Source organism: Tachypleus tridentatus, chromosome 1 (assembly GCF_004210375.1).
Source record: "Tachypleus tridentatus isolate NWPU-2018 chromosome 1, ASM421037v1, whole genome shotgun sequence".
Taxonomy (NCBI): Eukaryota; Metazoa; Arthropoda; class Merostomata; order Xiphosura; family Limulidae; genus Tachypleus; species Tachypleus tridentatus.
The window spans coordinates 95,922,374-95,942,627 of NC_134825.1; the positions used below are offsets into that span (position 1 = coordinate 95,922,374).

The 20,254-nt window shown below is 32.0% G+C and overlaps 1 protein-coding gene across 11 annotated transcripts in view; it reads left to right on the top strand.

Moving 5' to 3' along the window:
- Positions 1-19,397, top strand: part of LOC143256160 (MAP/microtubule affinity-regulating kinase 3-like) — a 121,387-nt gene extending 101,990 nt beyond the window's left edge. For 10 of the 11 annotated variants that reach the window (XM_076512975.1, XM_076513050.1, XM_076513063.1 and 7 more), the window contains one exon: positions 933-2,316. In XM_076512975.1, the coding sequence (XP_076369090.1) occupies positions 933-1,257 (325 nt within the window). In that variant the 3' untranslated portion in view covers positions 1,258-2,316. Of the gene's footprint in view, positions 1-932; positions 2,317-2,393 lie in introns of those variants that run through there. The other variant, XM_076513056.1, reaches the window with a different exon arrangement.
- The last annotated feature ends 857 nt before the right edge of the window (positions 19,398-20,254 follow it).

Here is a 20,254-nt window from a genome sequence, read left to right on the forward strand (position 1 = left end):
CTTGAACTTCTTTTCCATTATTTCATGGTAGACTGGTTCCTCCACATCTCCTTCTCAACCATGTTACTTCTCCTCTAAGAGGCAGCTCATCTGGGTTTGCTGGTAAAATATTCCATGTTATCCATGATTCATACTCACCTAGGAAACTTTTCAATTCTCTACAATGTCAGGTTCAGCCTTTCCTAATTTCTTTAGTGGATATGGAGCATCTAGTTACCTTGATTTAATTATCCTGTACTTCCTTTAAGTATTCCATTATAAAATTAAGAACTTAGAACTTGCGTACTAATAAGATATGGATTATTAGCCAAGATCTTATGCTATACTAATTGGTATAAATAGACAAAGGGTAGAGTAATAACAATTTGAATGTAAGTCATTAAAACCTTGTGTCATGTGCAGTAAAGGATGCCCAGGGTGATAGACTTAAACATTTTAGTCTTACATTCTAAAGATAAAAGATATCCTGTAGGGAGGATTGTCTTTATTATGGAGTTAATTATAGAGGTTTTAAAATTAAGCATAATGTGAAAATTGGATGACTATCAAAAATGATAATTGGAAAATATAAAAATACTGTAGAAAATACTAACATAATGGAACTACTTTGAATAAACTTCTGTTTTTAACTGACCATTCTGTGGACTGAAAAGATTATATTTCATTGGTTCTTGAAAGAGTTGCATTTTGCTAATGTAGATCCTTCTCTTGCTAATGGGGACATAGGTCTTTATTCTTTACTAAAGACATGTAAACAGATGTGCAGTTTACTGTGTCAATCAGATACTGCTCAGTTAAATTCATGATTGTAATCAACAGTAAAAGTACAAACATACATTGTTTTTGTTTTTTAATCTGTATTGTTAAAGTAAGTTTTAAAAAGTTCCATCATATATAAAAAGTTAACATATATAAGAATTTTTTTCTTTCAGAGCCATGAATGAAGACCAAGTGAAACCACGTTCTTTAAGATTCACTTGGAGCATGAAGACCACTTCCTCTCGTGATCCAAATGAAATAATACAGGAAATACGCAAAGTTCTAGAAAAGAATAATTGTGACTATGAACAGAGAGAGAAATATCTTTTACTGTGTGTACATGGTGATCCTAATTCAGATTCTCTTGTTCAATGGGAGATTGAAGTGTGCAAGTTACCTCGTCTTTCTCTAAATGGGGTTCGATTCAAGCGGATTTCAGGTACATCTATTGGATTTAAAAACATTGCTTCAAAAATAGCCAATGACTTAAAAATTTGAAAATTGGTCCTTAAAATAAACAGTTGGTTCTTGTGTTACTAAAATGTATGGTAGGCATTTGCTTCCATAAAAGGACAGTGATGTATTTGTTGATCATTTATTATCTATGTTAATAAATTGTCATCAAGATTATTAGGGTAAGATTAATGATGGAAGATTTAGCTTAGGAACACAAGGATGTGTTTGTATGTATATGTATACAACATGTTTGTGTGTGTGTGTATCATAAAACTATATTGTCTCTGGTATTGAAATCTTTCTTGTAACACATAATTGCATTCACAAACTGTAGTTGTTAAAATATATTTAATTGAAGATTTTAGATTATTGTCAAACAAATTTGCTTTCACACTCTTGATGATTGTTTTTTTTTATTATTCTTCATTTTGTCAGAATTAAAGCAAGGGAGACATAATCTGATTTTTGTAAAGGAGAGATAATACTGGTATTCATTGGATATAAAACCAGCATATTAGAGGATTTGTTAGGACAAAGATGAATTCCCTCCATTTTTATACTTTTCTTAAAGCACTTAGAATTTAATTATGTGATATTCTTGAAAATAATATTGGAAATTACTATTTAATTTGTTTAAGGCACATTGTAAAGAGCCATTCAAGAAAATACTAATATCTGGATAATTTGGAGTTTTCTCTTTAAAACAGGGGCTTTTCTTATTTTTTTCTAGCCTTGCTAGTTCCTTGCCACCAATGTATATATAGTTTTAGAGAGCACACTGTTCAATATTATGTATACATATATCTATCTAAAGTTTGCCTCTTGTATAAATTAAAATAATACCATTCAATCATATTTCAGTTAATATGGATTTGTTTTTGTTAGGCTAAAGTTTTCTAAATGCAGGAAATGATAAACCATCAATTGCTAACACGAGTATCAACAAGTTAAAAATTTAGTCTAATTTTGGCTGTCTTTATTTTATTAATTAGATTGTCTTGTTTTTACATTGAGTCAAAATATTTATTACATTTAATTGTATGTATATGACAAATACTATGTGTTTTTGAATTAAATTAAGATTTCTTGATAAAAAAAAAATTGAATCATATGATGTTTTCCATACATAACTAACCATCTATTAATTTTAATTCTTTTTTTCATTCTTTAAAATTTAGCTATCTGAAACTTGGATATTTGATTAGTTGATACCTGGAAATCAGTAAGCAGGTTCAGTGAAGTAAACATTTTCATACCAAAAATGATATCCAGTCATGCAAGGGGAATAGTTTTTACAGTTTAAACATAGCTGTTGTACTCCAATAAGAAATAATGTATAAAATTCTCACAGTTTAACAGGATGTATATCTTTTGATTGTAATTTGTTTTCTCTCTCTTAAAACAAAAAAAAAAAAAAATATATATATATATATAGTGAAAAATGTAACCATTTAAAACTAAACAAACTTGGCAGGGGTTTAGTTTAGAGAGAGAGAAGTCTGAGGAATTCTCTCCCCAACAGGAGTGGTTAGGAACGTTGTGGTGCCTCTTCGTTCCTGCTCATGGAAGATCATTTACTTTTATGTGGAAGTTTTCTTGTAATTTGATTTGAGTTGTTTAAGGTGATGAAGTGAGGTGGGGCATTATGAAAATGACAGGTGAGAAAGGGGAGTGAGCCAAAGGCAGCACAAGGGAAGTAGGCCAGGTTGTAGCCAGTAGTCCAAAAAGCCAACAAGACATCAACTCAAATGGCATGATTCGGAACCAAGCAAGAATATCACCTTGGCTGGGATCTAAAGATCCAATGTCTGAGATTTGGATGTGGGGGGAAACGGGAATGCTCTGAGAAAACCCATTTTCATAGGACAGGCACCAAATGTTTTACCTGATAACAGTATGATTTACTTTCAAGTTAGTTAATTTATACTTAATGACATTATGTCAAACACTGTCAAATGCTTTTTTTAACATCTAAAAATATGCCTACCGTTACCTGATTGTTATTGAATGCTTTGTAAACTAATTCAGTGAATTGTATGAGGTGATCTATTGTTTGTATATTTTTTCTAGAAAAGTTTTGAGATTTGAGGAAGATGTTATTTATTTTGTAGAAATGAAGGAGGCAATTTGAAATTATTTTCTCCATCAGTTTGCCAAGACAACTTAACAAACTGATGGGATAGAAGTTGACAGGATTAGTCTTGTTTGTTTGTTTCTTTGGAATTGTGATGATGATAGTTTTTTTCCAAGTGTCAGGTAATAACCTGTCATTAGTGAGAGATTCATGATGTTTGTGAGATGTTGTAATAGGAGATTGGAGCCTTTTTTGAGAATAATATTTGGTATTTTATCCTGTCTGGTGGAAGTGTTTTTCAAGTTTTTAATGTTAATTTTAAGTTCAGTGATGGGGATTTTTGTATTAATTCAACTGGAATGGCTGTTCAGAGTGTTACCAGGGAATTGTTGTGTGAAAGAAAATTGATTTGTATGTATGTAGTTGTTAACATGTTGTTGGTATTGTGTGTCAAAGTCAGGAGAGTTTAGATTATTGAAGGAGGATTCGTAATAGTCGGCTAGTAGCATGTTGTGTGTGATGTGTTGGAGTAAGTAATTTGTGTTTTTGTCTGAGGAAATGCACTTAAATTTTTTCCAAAATTCTTTTGGGTTATTCTCAGTTTTTCCAAGTTTTTTAGAAAAGTTAAGCCAACTTGTTTCTTTTGCTATTTTAATTTGTTGTTTAATTTTTGGATTTGTTCTGTTGATCTCTGTTTTGATGGTCAGGTCGCGTGTTGCAAATTGAGTTAATGTTAACTGCCTGTGTTTGATTATTAGAACATGAATTTCTGGTGTTAAAGTCTATTGATTATAGGGATGTTTTCCTTTGTTTGTGGAATTGTGTTTTTAATGGCTTTGTGTATGGCTTCAGTAACTTCCTTAACATAGCTATCTAGTTCTGTTTTATTGTTAATATATTCAACTAAGTGTGGTAGATGGGAGTCAAGTGTAGCATTAAAGTGAGCCAGTCAGTTTTAGTGTACATGTATACTGAGGGAGTCACGTGTCTTGCTGCGGGGCAGCAGGGGTGTATCATACAGAAAATGGGGAAGTGGTCGTTGTAGTTTTCATCATGTACACTTAAGTTAGAGATCCTGTTTACTGTATCTTTGGGAGCTATGATAAAATTGAGTACATCATAGGAACCATTGGCAGTAGAAAAGTGTGTAGGTGTATGGTCATTTATTAGCTGCATGTTGTTTATAGAAAGAAAATTTTTTAATTGACCCTCTGTGCATGTTTCTGTTTCCTCTTAACTCTGTGTGTGTAACCATTTTCTGCTTGTTATAGTTTTTATACTTTTAATTAGTAAGCATATTTTCACAGAAATTTGCAGATTATCAGTAAACATTACAAGGGTTTCGTATATACACAGTATCACATTTTTTATAAGTCTTAAGGCTTCTTTAAGCATTATTTTTTCTCGTCTTTTTTCTTTTTCACACGTTGTCTATTGAACATGCAAAGCAATTTTAATTTTAAGATTAAAAAATACCTTTATGCATCAGAAAAATTTTCAATCTTCATATACAAAGTCTTTATAACCTCCAGGTAGATAATTATTGTATGTTTTTTAATAAACACTATATTTTATCTTAGTACGGATGGGTTCTGTCTACTGGGCTAGCCTCTTCATCACCATAAAAAATTAGGAAATAAATATAAGTTATGCTTTTTTTTGTTCTAGAATAATTACAAATTATAAAGTGAATGCTTAGTCTAAATAACTTAAATTTCATAAAGTTATACCTCAAATATATTTATCATTTTTATTATATTAATCTTCCATCCCAACCAAGCTAAAATTACACAACTTGCAATAATGCAGCACACGTACACTTACGTTACCAAATACAAAAATTTTAAACTGGCCGATACATCTACAAATTAAAGCATGAATGCTTAGGTTAAATAACTTAAATCTCATAAAATAATACTTTATATATATTCATTATTTTTATTATATTAATCTTCCATCCAAACCAAGCTAAAATTACACAACTTGCAATAAAGTATCACACATGCACTCATGTTACCATATCCAGAAATTTAAAACTGGCTTTTACTGTAAAGGCCAGTTTTATAATGCATTATCATGTATGTACATTATTATTATTTGCAAATAAGTTGTTAAACTTGTTTTTTCTTAAACCATAGTTAAATAAACAAAGTATAGCAAACAATTATTTCTTCTTGTTAAAACTTTGTGCTTGTTTGCTACTTTTATGGGTTGCTAAGTCTTATAAAATTTCACATGTGAAAGATGTGAAAGGAATTTTTTTAGGTATTATATATACATTTCAAAATAATAAAAAAATCTTAAAACACTATATCAACATCACTGAATACTATTCTAATTTATAAAATGTAGTAACTAAGTTGTATTTGGGCCTAAAAAAGTATGAAATAATGTCTTACCACTTGAAATCTAACATAAAAAGAACAAGTTTGCTGCTCAAATACTTTAAAAAGGCTGAGAAGGCCACTAGTGGGGGACATTATGAGCTTTTGATTGATTTTGTAAATGTCATTTGGAAAGTAGATGTATGTAAGCAAGTATTTTCAAAAATTGAAGAGGTGGGTGGGATGGGGTCACCTTGGGGGATTCCGTAAATATATTAATATCTGAGAAAATAAAAAAGATAGGAAGTTCTTATTTTACATTCTAGCTTATCAGTATTTGTGATTTGAATAACAAATTTGTAAGAAACTGTTGACATCAGAAACATCTAATTTGAACCAATGCTGCACTCAACATACCATGTGACAAATAAAAATTAATATTTAGGTTTTCTTTTTAATATTTACTTTTAAATTAAGAAATTAACTATAATCTACAATTGGATACCAGACATACTGGAATACTATTTTAGGAATATATGTCTCTCACAACATTAGCTATTGTCGTTCATTGCTGTTCTCTGTATGCAAACTTTTTTTATTTTCACATGCCACAAGCCTTCCAACATGGTTCTCATGTAAATCATCATACATCACTTCTCCAACAACAGGAGTATGACATATTCACATAATGCATTTGACTCCCTCTGTACGCCTTTACGGAACTGTCACTTGATGTTTCATATTTGTCCTTAATATGCTCACAAAGTGGTTTTCATATATATTTCTATATTTCTTCAGACTGTTTCTTCTCTTTAACTTTCTCAACATGGGGTTGGTCTATATGTTTAGCCATGCAACCTCTTTGTATTTGTTTAAAGTCTTCTTATATTTAATATTTTTAACTTTCACTATAGTGTTTATATCATCACAATATTTGGAGTATTTTACTTAATTAATATTATAAGCCTTTAACATACAAAAAAAATCATTTTTAGTGAAGTATTTCTAATAAAAGTTTTGTATATAAATATATTCAGTATTTTTTAATAGTCCATGTGCAAAGTAATTTTCATGTTAAAATTAAAAATACTTGTCCTTCTCTCAGAAATCTCAAACTTCCTTTGTATTATCCGTAACATATCCTATATACATTTCAAATGTTTTATTTTCAGTAAAAGGTGATATATGTTATTTTCTCTCACCTAACTCAAAATGGGATCAGTAAATCTGACCAACCTCGTAACCACCAAAAAACAAATTATAATAAATACAAGTTATCCTTTTTTACCTTCAATAATGCTTTCATATTGTAATATAAAATCACATTCATTTATGCTAATTAGCTTTAAGTTTGTAGCAGTATACACTTATTTGTAATTAAATTTTATTATTTTATTTCTCTTTCAACCATGACTAATTACTTGCTTTTATGTTGTAAAACACTTTGGGAATGCGTAACTCACTTTATGCCATCGAATGACATTACCTATGAGTAAAAGCAACTCTTGTGCATGCCTCATGACACATTTTTATTATTACTACTATTTATTTTACTTAATCTGATCTTATCTTACTTACAAATATCCTTATTTTTACATTTTAGTTGCTTTTATAATAATATATAAAGAATAAACAAGAAATAAAATACTTGTCAAATATTCTTTTTTTTTTGCTCACGGTTGTCGAAAAGAGTTAATCCTAATTTTTTTATACTACTCATAGTATTGCAATTAATAATTTTTATTTAATTAAATAATGCTTCTAACAATATAGAGTAATAACATGTAAAATGTAGACAAATTCCTTTCTCTCTGAAAATTTTTCTGACTTTCTTACTCTGAGATAACAGTTATTACAAATTTGTTAAAGCTGTTTGTTAACTTTCTCACACAAACGTGTTCATACTCTGCATGAAATTTGTATTTAACAGTTCAGAACATAACTTTATACATCATGTCATTAGATAGATGGAAACCTTGAGTTTCTGTTGGTTATAGGTTATACAAAATTAAGAGTGAACTATTAAAGAATTATGAAAGAGAGGATGTGACATGACACAGGTGAGTGTAGTAGGAGGGTTCTGATTTTTCTGTTCAGTATCTGTGACCAAAGTCAAAGACTATAATAAATGTGGTTTATCTGAGCAATGATGATTTCATAGAGAGTAATTCACAATTAATCTCATGTGTTGTGTGTCGTACTAGGGGAAATTTAGGATTTTTTAAAATACTGCACTGTAAAATTAAGAACTTAAAACTTATGTACTATTTAAATATGAATTATTAGCTAATAACATATACTATTTTAATTGGTATAATATAAAGAAAAAGTAGTTTTATAAAATTTTGAATGTAAGACTGAAACTTTGTGTAATGAGCATTAAAAAATACCTGGGTGTAAAGGGTTAATTTAAACCCAATTTATTGTAGTCATATTATTATTATTTATACTTTCAATTTTTGGTTGACTCTTCTTACTTGTGAATTTCAAAGCTCATCGTTACTCCAGTGGTCACAGTCGTGCCTAATGCTATGTCATAGGCCTCAGGTGTGAGTGACCCATTGGAGGATTTATCGCATTTATTTTCTGAGAGATTGAATATTACATAGATCAACCTTTATCTTTGGACCTTGCTCCATTTCCTCCCAAACATGCTGAGCCTGTTCAGGCAAATGAGGATGGATTTAGCATACTTTGACCCCTGTGGGCTTTGGATCTGTTTGTCCTTGCATATCATTGTGCAAGCTGTCTTTTTCTGGACCAACAATGGTTAGATTCTATTTTGCCTATTTGTTCCCTTCAAGGTGAATTCCTGTATGTGTTCAGTTTACATCCTTTGGGATCTGAACATCTACTCACATGCTTGCTGTGGTGTGGCAGTCTGTGAAGGAGAGAAGAGGATCCTGGTGGTTGAGGGGTTCATCCCTAACACACCACTTTGGCCTTGAATTCCTGTATATCGGAGGCCTTGGGGTAGCACTCCCCCCCCTGTTCATTTAGCTGGTCCATTAGGGTCAACCTAGTACCAATGTTGGACATTCTCAACAGGTGTTGTGGACATCATGTCTGATACCAGTGTTTGGGTATAATGCTTATGAAACCGTGATGTTACTGCAATTCCTTGTTTGGCATTGTGGCACATCCACTCATAGGGCTCTGAGGTGGTTGGGAACAGTGGGCATTGAAATATTCTTGCTTTATTATGGATATCTCATTCATGAAGATAAAAATAAATAAAATTGAGAGAAAAAGTAATTGCTAAACAGCCACGACTGGATGAGTCTGTTCAATAATCACCATTACAGTTGGTGTCTGTACCTAGATTTCTCATTTTGCATTCATTATCTGGGAAATCTTTAGGGCAGATGTCTCTCTTTTTTATTTGTTAGGATTAGAGGGGCTTGCTGGCTCCTCCAAGTCAGTAAAAAAGTTATGCTCTGGAGATATTTTGGTGGAAACATCCTCACCACAACACTCAAAACTCCTCCTGAATTTAAAGAGCACTGAGGAGATATCCATTGCTGTTACCATCCATGTTATCCTGAATTCCTCAAGAGGAGTTATTGTTGAGAGTGACTTAAATAACATACTCGAGTTTTCTCCCACTTGAAAGTGCTTCTCTCTTTTTCTGCACTGACCTCCTACACCTTTTACTGGTCCAAGGTAGCAATGAATTAACTTGAGACCCTGTAAATTACACATCTCAACAGTTCAAAATTGAATGTTTACTAGGGGGCACCTCAGCTGTCATTTCACTAACATCAAGCCTTTGCTCTTGCCTGAATAGAAAAAAAAAACAAATGTCAGTGACTAGTCATGATAGTATGATACATTTGTCTTATCCCATATGACTGCAAGACATTCTGCTGCCACATTATTTTTTCAAAATGAAAATATCATTATTAATGTGAATGGCTTTGATGGAATGACTGGGTTTTCCTGTTGAGGATGAATAACATTGCTGTATTTACCTCAAGTGTTTGGCAGTTGTCTTTTTGAATAAGTCTATAACACATTGTGAAACACTTTATTTGTATATTATTATGTTTCTGGACATTTTCTCAAAAATGGCATTTTTGGGAAATCTGCATCAGGCAAAAATGACCTAAGCTTCTGTCATTTTTTTGGGTCATAATAAATAGTTTATTGCTATGTTAATGTTCTGTCCTAACACACAGTGATCTCCATTGATTAAAATTTGAATAAACATCTAGTATTCATCATAGATTTTTTTGGAAGGAAGTGAAAAAGTTTGGTCATTTGCTCAAAACTACAAGTTGTGGGTTAGGTCACTTTTGGGTAACTGCCCTTATGTCAACAGGCCAGGGTAGGATTCAATCTCAAAGCCTATGTTGGCTGGGGTTTCTCTACTTTTTAGGATATATCTAGATCATGTTTTTCTCTTAGCTTATATTTTATTGGTTGTGCCAATCATTCAGTTGCCCCATACTAGTCCAGTTCTTATTATCCCATTATTTTTTATATGTGTTTCACAGTGACATTTGCCATCTACTGCAGCATCATATACCTGATCTAGCTCCTCTTCTTGAGTAGCTTCAATGTTCTCACCTTCGTGTAGAAGTGCCTTCCTGGTAATATACCAGTCTCATTGTCTATTTCTCAGGGTCGAAACCTGTGGAATTTAGTTATTATCTTTCTCTAGCTTGTTAACAACTTACCTCCTTTATTTGATATCTTTAATGATCAGAATTTGTCTGCTTCTTTTGTGGGGTATAGAGCAACAATCCCAGCTGTTTTTATTTGTTGCAGAAGTCATGTGCCTCTGTAAGCCCCCACCTTTTGTCGTGTTGTTTTTCAAGTTATGTTACTATGTCTTTCAAAAGTACCCAGAAATCTTTGTCAATGAGTTTTAAGTCCAATCTTATATTGCCTGGCCTTCGTTTTGTACCCTTTACAACTTGTTTTTTGCATGATCTTTTCCTGATAATGCACATTTTATTTTGTTACTTGCTACAGAGAGGAGACATTCAGACTGTTTTTTTTCTAGGAAGGCTATATGCTGACAAAGCCTTCCTTCGAGATATTTGGGCTGTATGAAATGATTGCTGCTGCTTTTTTACTGTTGTGTTACTGACTGTAACTAATCCTGATTTTCATTCTGATGAGCATTTTTTGTGTCTAGTTAAGGCTCTTAGTTCATAAATTGCAAGAATGAGACATTTTATAGTGAATCAACATCAGTAACTTATATCTTTTGACAATCCTCATTCAATGAATTGTGATCCATCCACATTAAGGGTATGATTCTGCATTGTTATATGAAAGTCAACTGTAACTAAAGTTATTTTTCTAACAGAATTAAGCACCATGTATTTTTTTTTTTCACAGAACATTAAATGGTTTAAAGTAAGATAATCTTTCATGCACATAGTCACAATGCATTTGCCCTGAGGGCCTCTTAAAGTTTGTAAAAATCATGATTGTACTTTCATCATATATGGCATATATTTTCTCTGTTTTAATATAATACAACTGATTTATTACCAAGTTGTTTTATATTGTTTTGGAATGCAATGCTTTACTGGCAGATTAACTGGTGTTTATGTAAAATTTTTATCTAATAATCATAGATTAATTTATTGTCTATCATTATATGCATATAACAATCAATAATCCTTATAAATTTAATGGAAATCATGGAAATAGTAATACCTACCATGAACTGTTAACATTGTAAAGGTAGTTTTATAAGATGTCACTAGATAGCAGATATTACATGATCATCTTGTTATTGGAATTTGTTAAATTTGTTTGCTTTATAACTACTAGATGGCATGGATATTTTTTGTTGGTAAATATAACTGAACCAAAACAATGACTAAAGGTGTCTGTTTCAGGAAACTTAACATTTGTTAAACAGACATAAAAAGCATATCCAGTTCATGAGAAGTTTACAGCAAAATTGAAATGTTACTATGGTTCAATGAAGATGTATTTATAATTTTATACACACACACTATTTTCAGTACTTCATTTTTCATTGAGAAAAAAACACTTTTTTGAATTAACTTGAGACCTTGTAAAATAATAATTTTCTAAAATGTTTAACCTTCCTGTATTCTGGTATGATGATGTAACTTTCAAAGCAAATCTTTTAGTGTAGTTGGGAATTAAACTATTCCTCCTCAGAAGACATCACCTCATGAAGTCACCCTGCTTGGGCATATAACGGGACATTAAACTTTTAATAGTTCAGTTTAGCTCAAGTATACCTGCATTTAATAACTTTAAAATATAATAAGTCTTTAACTGGGGCATTGGAAAAGTAAAAAATATCTTGTTAAAAATATTAAAGACTAATAGTAAAGATTGGCAGCATTATTTGTTAATAGTAAAGTTGATTTTGTTAGTGCATGTTTCAGTAGGAAGACTAAAGACCAAAATCTCATATGTAAGTGAAGGACCCCTTCATATGCTTTGATGTTTGTGTTCTAGAATGTTGATGGTCACAGAAAAGGTTGGGGAGAGATGGAACTGGAGCCATAAATATACACCAGTGGTGCTAACTTCATATACACTACATTCCTAATCCACTTAGACTTAAGATCAGTATGTAATACATCATGTATCATGTATTCAAAAATAGCAAGCACTAATATTAAAATATAGACTGAATGCTCTTCAGTGAACTGTTAAGTTACCAACATACAGGAACAGTAACCTGTATGTAATAAACTGAATGGGGTCATTGGAAAATAAATAAACTTTAAATTTTATGAAGTTCCTAATTAATGAATAATTAATAAATTGTATTTATGTTGTCACATTTTGCAGTAAAACATATAAATATGAACAATATACTTTGTATTGTCCAATTTCAGTAGATTTAACACTGAAATAATAAAGGTAAATAACACTGTGTAACACAGATTTTGTTCCTGGATAGCATGTGTTATTTCTTAATTGCTTATGTTGTAAAAGTACAGAAAATGGCCATTATTCCCTTCAAACTGTGCTTTTTTGACCTGGATAATGAAATTTACAAATTAACCTATTTTCTATGTAAAAATGGGCAAATTTGCACATTTTCATTTACATAAGGTCTGAATAAAACAACATGAATCAAGATTTACATGTATTTATACTAAAGTTATACAAAAATGTTTAGAAGTGAGTAGTTTTTGAGATTTGCAACTGTTCTGTAAATCACTTTCACATATCAGCCCCCAAATATAGTCTCCCATCATGTTTTTGTTTTACGCTCCTTGGTAGCAGTGTTCAAAGACCAGTATATCTTAGTGGAAACTCTCGCCTTGCTCCTCTAGGTGTGCTCCTATGTACTTCTTGAATTTATCAAAATGAGCATCAAGGATATGGACTTTCAGGGACATCCTGCAGCCCATTCTGCCATAGTCCTTCACCAGAACCTCAACAAGTTCCACATAATTTTTGGCCTTGTGATTGCCCAAGAAGCCCCGAACCACTACGGCAAAACTGCCCCAAGCTTTTTTTTTCATTCCTACTGAGATTATTGGGGAATTCTGTGTACTCCAGAAAATTCTTTATTTGTGATCCAACAAAGACACCAGCTTTGATCTTTGCCTCAGACAGCTTAGGGAAGGTACTTGAAGGCTGCAGACTACTTTTCAAGAGCTGTGACAAATTGTTACATAAGACCCAATTTTATGTGCAATGGTGGGAACAACACCTTCTGGAGGTCCACTAGTGGCTCACACTTGACATTGTACCTCCCTACAGAGAACTTGGTCAGTTGTGGTCAGTGCTTCCTGTTGTAGTGCGCTGCGGTGTCCCTGCTGTCCCAAAGGCAAAAATAACAGGGAAACTTGATAAAGCCTCCTTGGAGACCCATCAGGAATGCCACCATTTTGAAGTGTCTGATAACTTCCCAGCCACACTCATCTTACTTCAAGGCTTCTAGCATGGTCTTGACACTGTTGTATTCCTTTTTGAGGTGCACCGAATGAGCCAGGGAAAGAGAAAGACACTTATTCCCATTGTGGAGCAGCACAGCTTTGAGGCTTCTGAATGAGGTATCAGTGAAGAGGCACCACTCATTCGGGTTTCAGGCAATTCCAATTGCCTTGCACAGACCAGATACATTGTGGCAGAAGCAGAGCCCATCTTGAGGAATGAAATTCTATAACATTCTAGAAAGTTCTTGAAAATTCTTGTAAGTTCAAGAAACTTCTCTGTCAGCTACTCAGCACTGAATTGACCTGGAATGTTCTAGAAAATGGGTTAATTTGAAAATTTCATTACCCAGGTTACAAGAGCAAAGTTTGAAGAGAAAAATAGGTCTTTTCCATTTACTTTAGGCATAAGCAATTGGGAAATAACACTTTCTACCCAGGAACAAGAAAAAGTAAAAATTTTTTTACATAGTGTAATCAGCGTATGTGTTACAGAATGTGCATGGGACAAGCCTTCATTTCCCCTACACAAAAAGCACCTTACACCTCATGCTGATTGCAAATTAAATAATAGTTATCCCTAACGTATGAACTAATAACCAGATGTATGTAACTTTTCTTACTGTTAGTGACTTTGAGCATTGTGTAGCTGGTAGACTTGACAATATGAAATGGCAAAGTTTTTTTAATATATTTGTATAATATTGAGGATCAACTAGCATTTCCATAGGTAACCCACATATTCAAAGTAGGTGGTAAAGTCGTGTTTAGCATTACTTGATGTCTAATTCGAAACACTAACTTTGTTTAACTTTGATTTTTTTTTTTATTGTTGCACAAGTAAATTGGCAGCCAACTGAAACCAGTTATCTGTGTTTTTATGTGTATATATCATAGGTTGCAAAGAATGCAGCATTATTCTAACAAATGAGAGAAAAGTAATAAATACACTCACAGTTTGTAATCATAAAGTACAAAGAAATATGGTATGTAGTTGTTAATAGTACATCTTAAATAGAATTAAGTTTATTTTTCATGTGTTATTTATTATTATTTATTTCTGTGTCTTTCTCATTTTCCAGGGTTTTTAATATGTTTCATTGAGTCTAAAAATGTGTGTAATCAGAATACGCTGTCGTGGCATTTGAACAATTTCTGCCCCAATTTTGTTCTATTTTTTGGGTATGATTACAGAGAAGGCACAATGTCTGTACAAATAAGTGGACAGTGTAGCTAGCTCTAACTTGCCTCAGGATACACAACGTTGTGGTCTGTTGTACTTGTATGGTATGGGGTATGCAATTTATTTTACTAACAAACCGTTATCAATAAAGAAAAATATAGATTAATCAAATTAAACAGAGGGACATTTTAGATTTAAGGGAAGAAGTCCTTCTAATTTGTACAAAGCAGTCTGTCACCTCATCACATAATTTATTTATTTTCTGCAAAATTTTATGACAACCTAGGATTAAGGATAAGAGATAATATCACTTTATTTAGGTGTCATATTACATGAAAATGTCAGTAACAAACTTGTTTCTCTTGCAGAGGAAATTGGATATATCTTTTAGCTTTTTTTTTTCAAATTAAGCAAAGAGGATAGCTCATAATCTCAATTTCATGTTTTTAATGAAAATGGCCATCGTTTTCTTGGTTATTTCAAAAAGTGAAATGTTTTAGTGGCAGATCCTTCAGAGGCATGGCAGTCTTTCTGACAGACTTATAATGCTAAGTGGTAGAAGGAAAAGAAAAATTTTATAATGACTGTTGATGTTAACAGCATCAATAGTTGAGCCAAACAAGGTTATGAATGGATATACATGAGAGTTATGGAGTCAGTAATTTTCCTAATTAACCAGCAAAAACTAAGTGTGATTTTTTTTTTATATTATATTTATTATTTGATTGTTTTGCATCTCAGACTTGGGTTTCTCCTCATCAAGAATTTGATTGTTTTAATATTTGGTTTTTCTTGTTTATATTTTAATATATTATTATCAAATGTAACAAGAAGATTTTTGATTAATGACAAAAAAGTATTTTTCAACTTTTCTCTGCTCTAAAGAGAACCATCCTATTCATTTGGCAAGATAATTCCATATCCATTTTACATGTAATTTTATAACAAATGTGCACTAAAGAGTTGCATGTGATAAATAGTTGTCAAATGCAATAGCCTGTTTGTTGCCATTGGATTAATGGTATGTACAGACTTTTGGGTCAAGACATCTTATTTGCACAATTATTAACATCACACTGCTATGTGAAAGTGATTTCTGACTGACCAGTTACAGAACTGCCTTTATTAGGAATAACAGGAAAAATATTTTTTTCATGTTATTTCTAATAAAATACTTTATTTAATGTAGATATTCAGACTGATTAGTTAACCTGCAAGGTGTTTTTTTCTTTCTGAGTGTACAAGTACAGTTTTCACATTTTATTTACATCATCTATAGAATCTCATAAATGAATAATAAAAGTTAAGGCAAATGTTTAAATTTTATTTTAAATTTTCTATATATATATAGTGTATCACTAACTTTATTATCATCAACATACGATGCAATGAAATATTTAAAGTTAATATATGCAAATATATATACATTTCTTTTGCAACTATTTTTCTGTGCTTAATGTTACATCTCTAAATTTTCACATACAGTTTATTTTTAATTTTCTTTTTCAGTACTTTTTATTTTTGGTTTCTGTAGGGCTTTGTTATTTTATTGCTACTCCCATGTAGAGACTTGTTTCACTATCATTTGCACATGCAAGTAACATCATCTTTATTGTACTTTTCCACAGTCCAAGAAACAAGAAGTTAAACTTATAAGAATCATTAAACCTTTCCAGTATGCATTTTAAAACCCAAATAATACACAATCTAACTGTCTATCAAACTGTTACATATAAGGTGAGAAAAAAAATTGACAAGCACTACAGGAACCTTGAGAAAACAATGGATTTTTCTTCATTTTAACATTTTTGAAAACAAAAATACTTATGTTTACTATTACAGTAATGACATTTAAGTGCAAGAACTACTTTCCATTGGTCATAAGCATGCCATTCAACTTCAAAATGTTGCATAGCAACATTGCTTTGACTTTGCAAGTGAGTGTAGCTGACCTTAAACCATGGAAAAATTTACAGTGATTCAATGTAGGGAGAAGTTCTTCAAAAGGACTTGAGAAAGTAATGTAAAACATCTGTACTAGGTACTCTGACTTTTGACTGTCTGCATTCCAAATGCACAGTTTTTTCTCTACCAGCTTTTCAAGTTGAGAAATTATGACATCGAATGGATCATGTGATAGCAAAAACTACATTTTTAATTGCTGTTTCAGCTGTTTCTTTTTGAAATAAAAGAGTGAAACCAAGATAATATAAAATTGATTATAACATTCTTAGTGACAGTATTTTCAGTAACATCCATTGATAGTATAGTGGTTTAATTAAATTTTGAATATAATACAGTACCAATACAGAAAGGAATTTAAAAATAGTGTTTGGTCTTATGTGGTTAAGTGTATATTTCAAGATGCATCTTATCACATTCACCATTTGGCTATATCATTAGCCTTCTAGTCTCTTTACCTTTATCACATCATTGCATTCTCAATTTCAGGATTCAGTTTGCTACTTGTTGTTACTCTTCAGGCTTGAGAAAGCTATTCTCTGGTGAGATTTTGTACATTTTGTATATTCTGCTCAACACCCATTGTTTACCATTTCCAGCATATCTGGTCTTGTGAATAATTTTGACTTTAAATAACACAAAATAAGAAAGATACAATAATTAAATACAGTTTCTTCTTCTATGTCAAGAATCTATATCTACATCACTTCATCCAGTCAGGATTTTTGCACATTCTATACCTACTGCATTTGTTCTCAACAACCCTATTAATAAATATGAAGGTCTCTTGAGGTGGATCTCTTTCTCTAAGATTCCATGTATGGATTAGTCTAGTGGGGACTCTCATGATACATATACCTCTGTGTTGGCATAGTTAAAGTTCCACCTTTACAAAGTGAACAGAAGGTGTTGTCTTTTGGCTGATGATGCTTTGTCAGGTGGAATTTCTATCTCGGTATAAACATCCTTGCATGGGTGCATCAGAGATATCAGAAATAGGACAATTATTAGTTATCTCAGCTCCAGTAAGGATAGTAATGACCTATTTGTGTGTCTTTATATTTTGGTTTTCTCATTGTATTATGTTCACATTGTTGACCCTATCCTTGGAGACTACTTGGATAATTTTCAATTTTGCTTGAGTGCCCACTAATTTAGCCAGTTTTGCAAATGCTCTGGAATATATTCTATTGTAGCATGTGTCTAGGCTGCTCCCTCAAGAACCTTTCCATGAAGGAGCAGGACACAGTATTCCTTCTACTTGTTCATGCTACTACTTGTATACCATTGTTAACTCCCTAGATTCAGTACACCATTACTGCTTACAAAACCAACCCCTTTGCCTGAATTAAAGGGCATCATGGGCAAAAAAGGTATCCTGCTGAGAAAAATGGCTTCTTTCTAGATAGCACTTTGTCAAATCTTTTTATAAGGCTAATCCATTCTACTCACGTACCTCCAAATACACTTCTACAAATTATTTTCTGGTTTTGAATTTAGTCTGACTCTATTTGTTTACACATTTCTTATAACCTAAATTATACTATCTTCCTGCACTGTATCTTCTAGTTTTATGTTTTGAATTTTGTTTCATGTTAATTGGTTTTAATCTCCTTTACAGTGTGGGTATTTTGACTTCAGTATCTATTCAATTTCAAGTTGAAACTTTTAGAAGTAAAATTAATGTCAAACAAGCTTTTACCTCTGAAATACTTTTTTTTCTAACTTCACTACAAGTAAACTTTCTTCCCAACTGCAATTTTCAATGATGTAAGTTATGGTTGGGAAAGCAGAGGTTATACAAGGGCCCCAGACACTTGTGTAATACATCATATGGAAGAATTATTAGAAAGTGACAAATGCTATACAGTGGATTGGAAAAAAAAAAAGAGAGAGGAAATATCTAGTCATATATTTTGTTTTCAGCATGAGTTCAAACTCAACAAGGAAAGATTTTTGGTGTTTCAGAGGTAAGTACATATTTGAAATTCAATTTTATTCTAAAAATGTAAAATTTGGTAAAAAACAAAATATTTTACATTATTTGAGCTTGAGTTGCTCTTTATTAATACTGAGTAATTAAATTATCTTTGAAAGGTGATTTTCTGAGAAGTAACTTTAAAAAATTACAACCACATTTTTCTTTTAAAAAATCTTCTGAAATATGATGATGATAAAAAAGAAATATGGAATATTTTGTAAACAGAAAACTACTTAGTAGTGGTGTTTATAGGTCTAGAAATCCTATTTGTGTACTCTGTAGTTTGATGTTTATCAAAAGAAAATGACAGTTACCTTGTGTTTCAGGTGATTTATTTGAAATTCCTTTGATCATTTAAACTAAATAGCCTGTAATAATGAATCAGTGTATAGTCTTGGTACAAGTAGACTATCTAAGGAGTTGTGTGATGCTTTGTACAGTTATTTGCTAAAGTTAAAATTTTCTGTACCTAGTTCATTTTTTAATTCTTTCTGCATTCATTTAACACCTGAGAAACAAAACTTGTTATTTAAAGTTGTCCTTGAGAATTTTAACTAGTCACCTCCCTTTCAAATATTAGTAAACATGTATCATATTTAAGTACTACAGTTGTGAGCTACAGTGATTGATCTTTGAAACTTTTATTGGTTTTTTCTCACTCTCTCTAGTTTTAGAATATATAGATGTATTATGTGAGTGCAGCAGCTGTGAGCTACATTGATTTGAAGTGTATCTTATTAAATGACATTGCTTTTCCCCATTTCAAGATTGTAATAGTTCTTTTGTTATGTAGAAACTGTAGTGACAAAATAGTAGTGGATTACTCTTACTTGATAAATACAAGCCCATATAGTTGTATTGTTTTCATATATTCTGATATTTACATTTTATTCTTGTGGTTTTTAGACTGATAAATTCAAGAACTTCTGTGATGGTCATTAATAATCATGTTACATATTTGTAACATATTTTCAATGATATGTTAGCAAAATAATGTTACAAAAGAATTACCTTGAAATTGTTATTTTATCCAATAGTATTGTTTGTAGATTACTATTATATTCATAAAACATTGCAACAGAGTATTTTATAATAACTGTGCACTCTTTCAGTCACTCCAGACTTTATGGCAGAAAATACTCTTACAGTAATCAACAAAATCAAATTGAACCTCTTGACCTACTGATAAAAAGCTGGTAATGGCCTGGCATGGCCTAGTGCGTTAAGGCGTGTGCTTCGTAATCTGAGGGTCGCGGGTTCTCGCCCGAGTCGAGCCAAACATGCTCGCCCTCCCAGCCATTGGGGTGTTATAATGTTACGGTCAATCCCACTATTCGTTGGTAAAAGAGTAGCCCAAGAGTTGGCGGTGGGTGGTGATGACTGCCTTCCCTCTAGTCTTACACTACTAAATTAGGGACGGCTAGCACAGATAGCCCTCGAGTAGCTTTGTGCGAAATTCTAAAACAAACAAACAAGCTGGTAAATTGCCTTCAGAGTAAAGTCATGTATTCACTGATAATGGACTTCTGTGCAGTTATTTCACTGATAACACTGCACAACAAAGTTTTGCTCCTTGAACACTGTTGGGTGTTCCTTATAGATTTTTGGCTGCTGATCACGAAA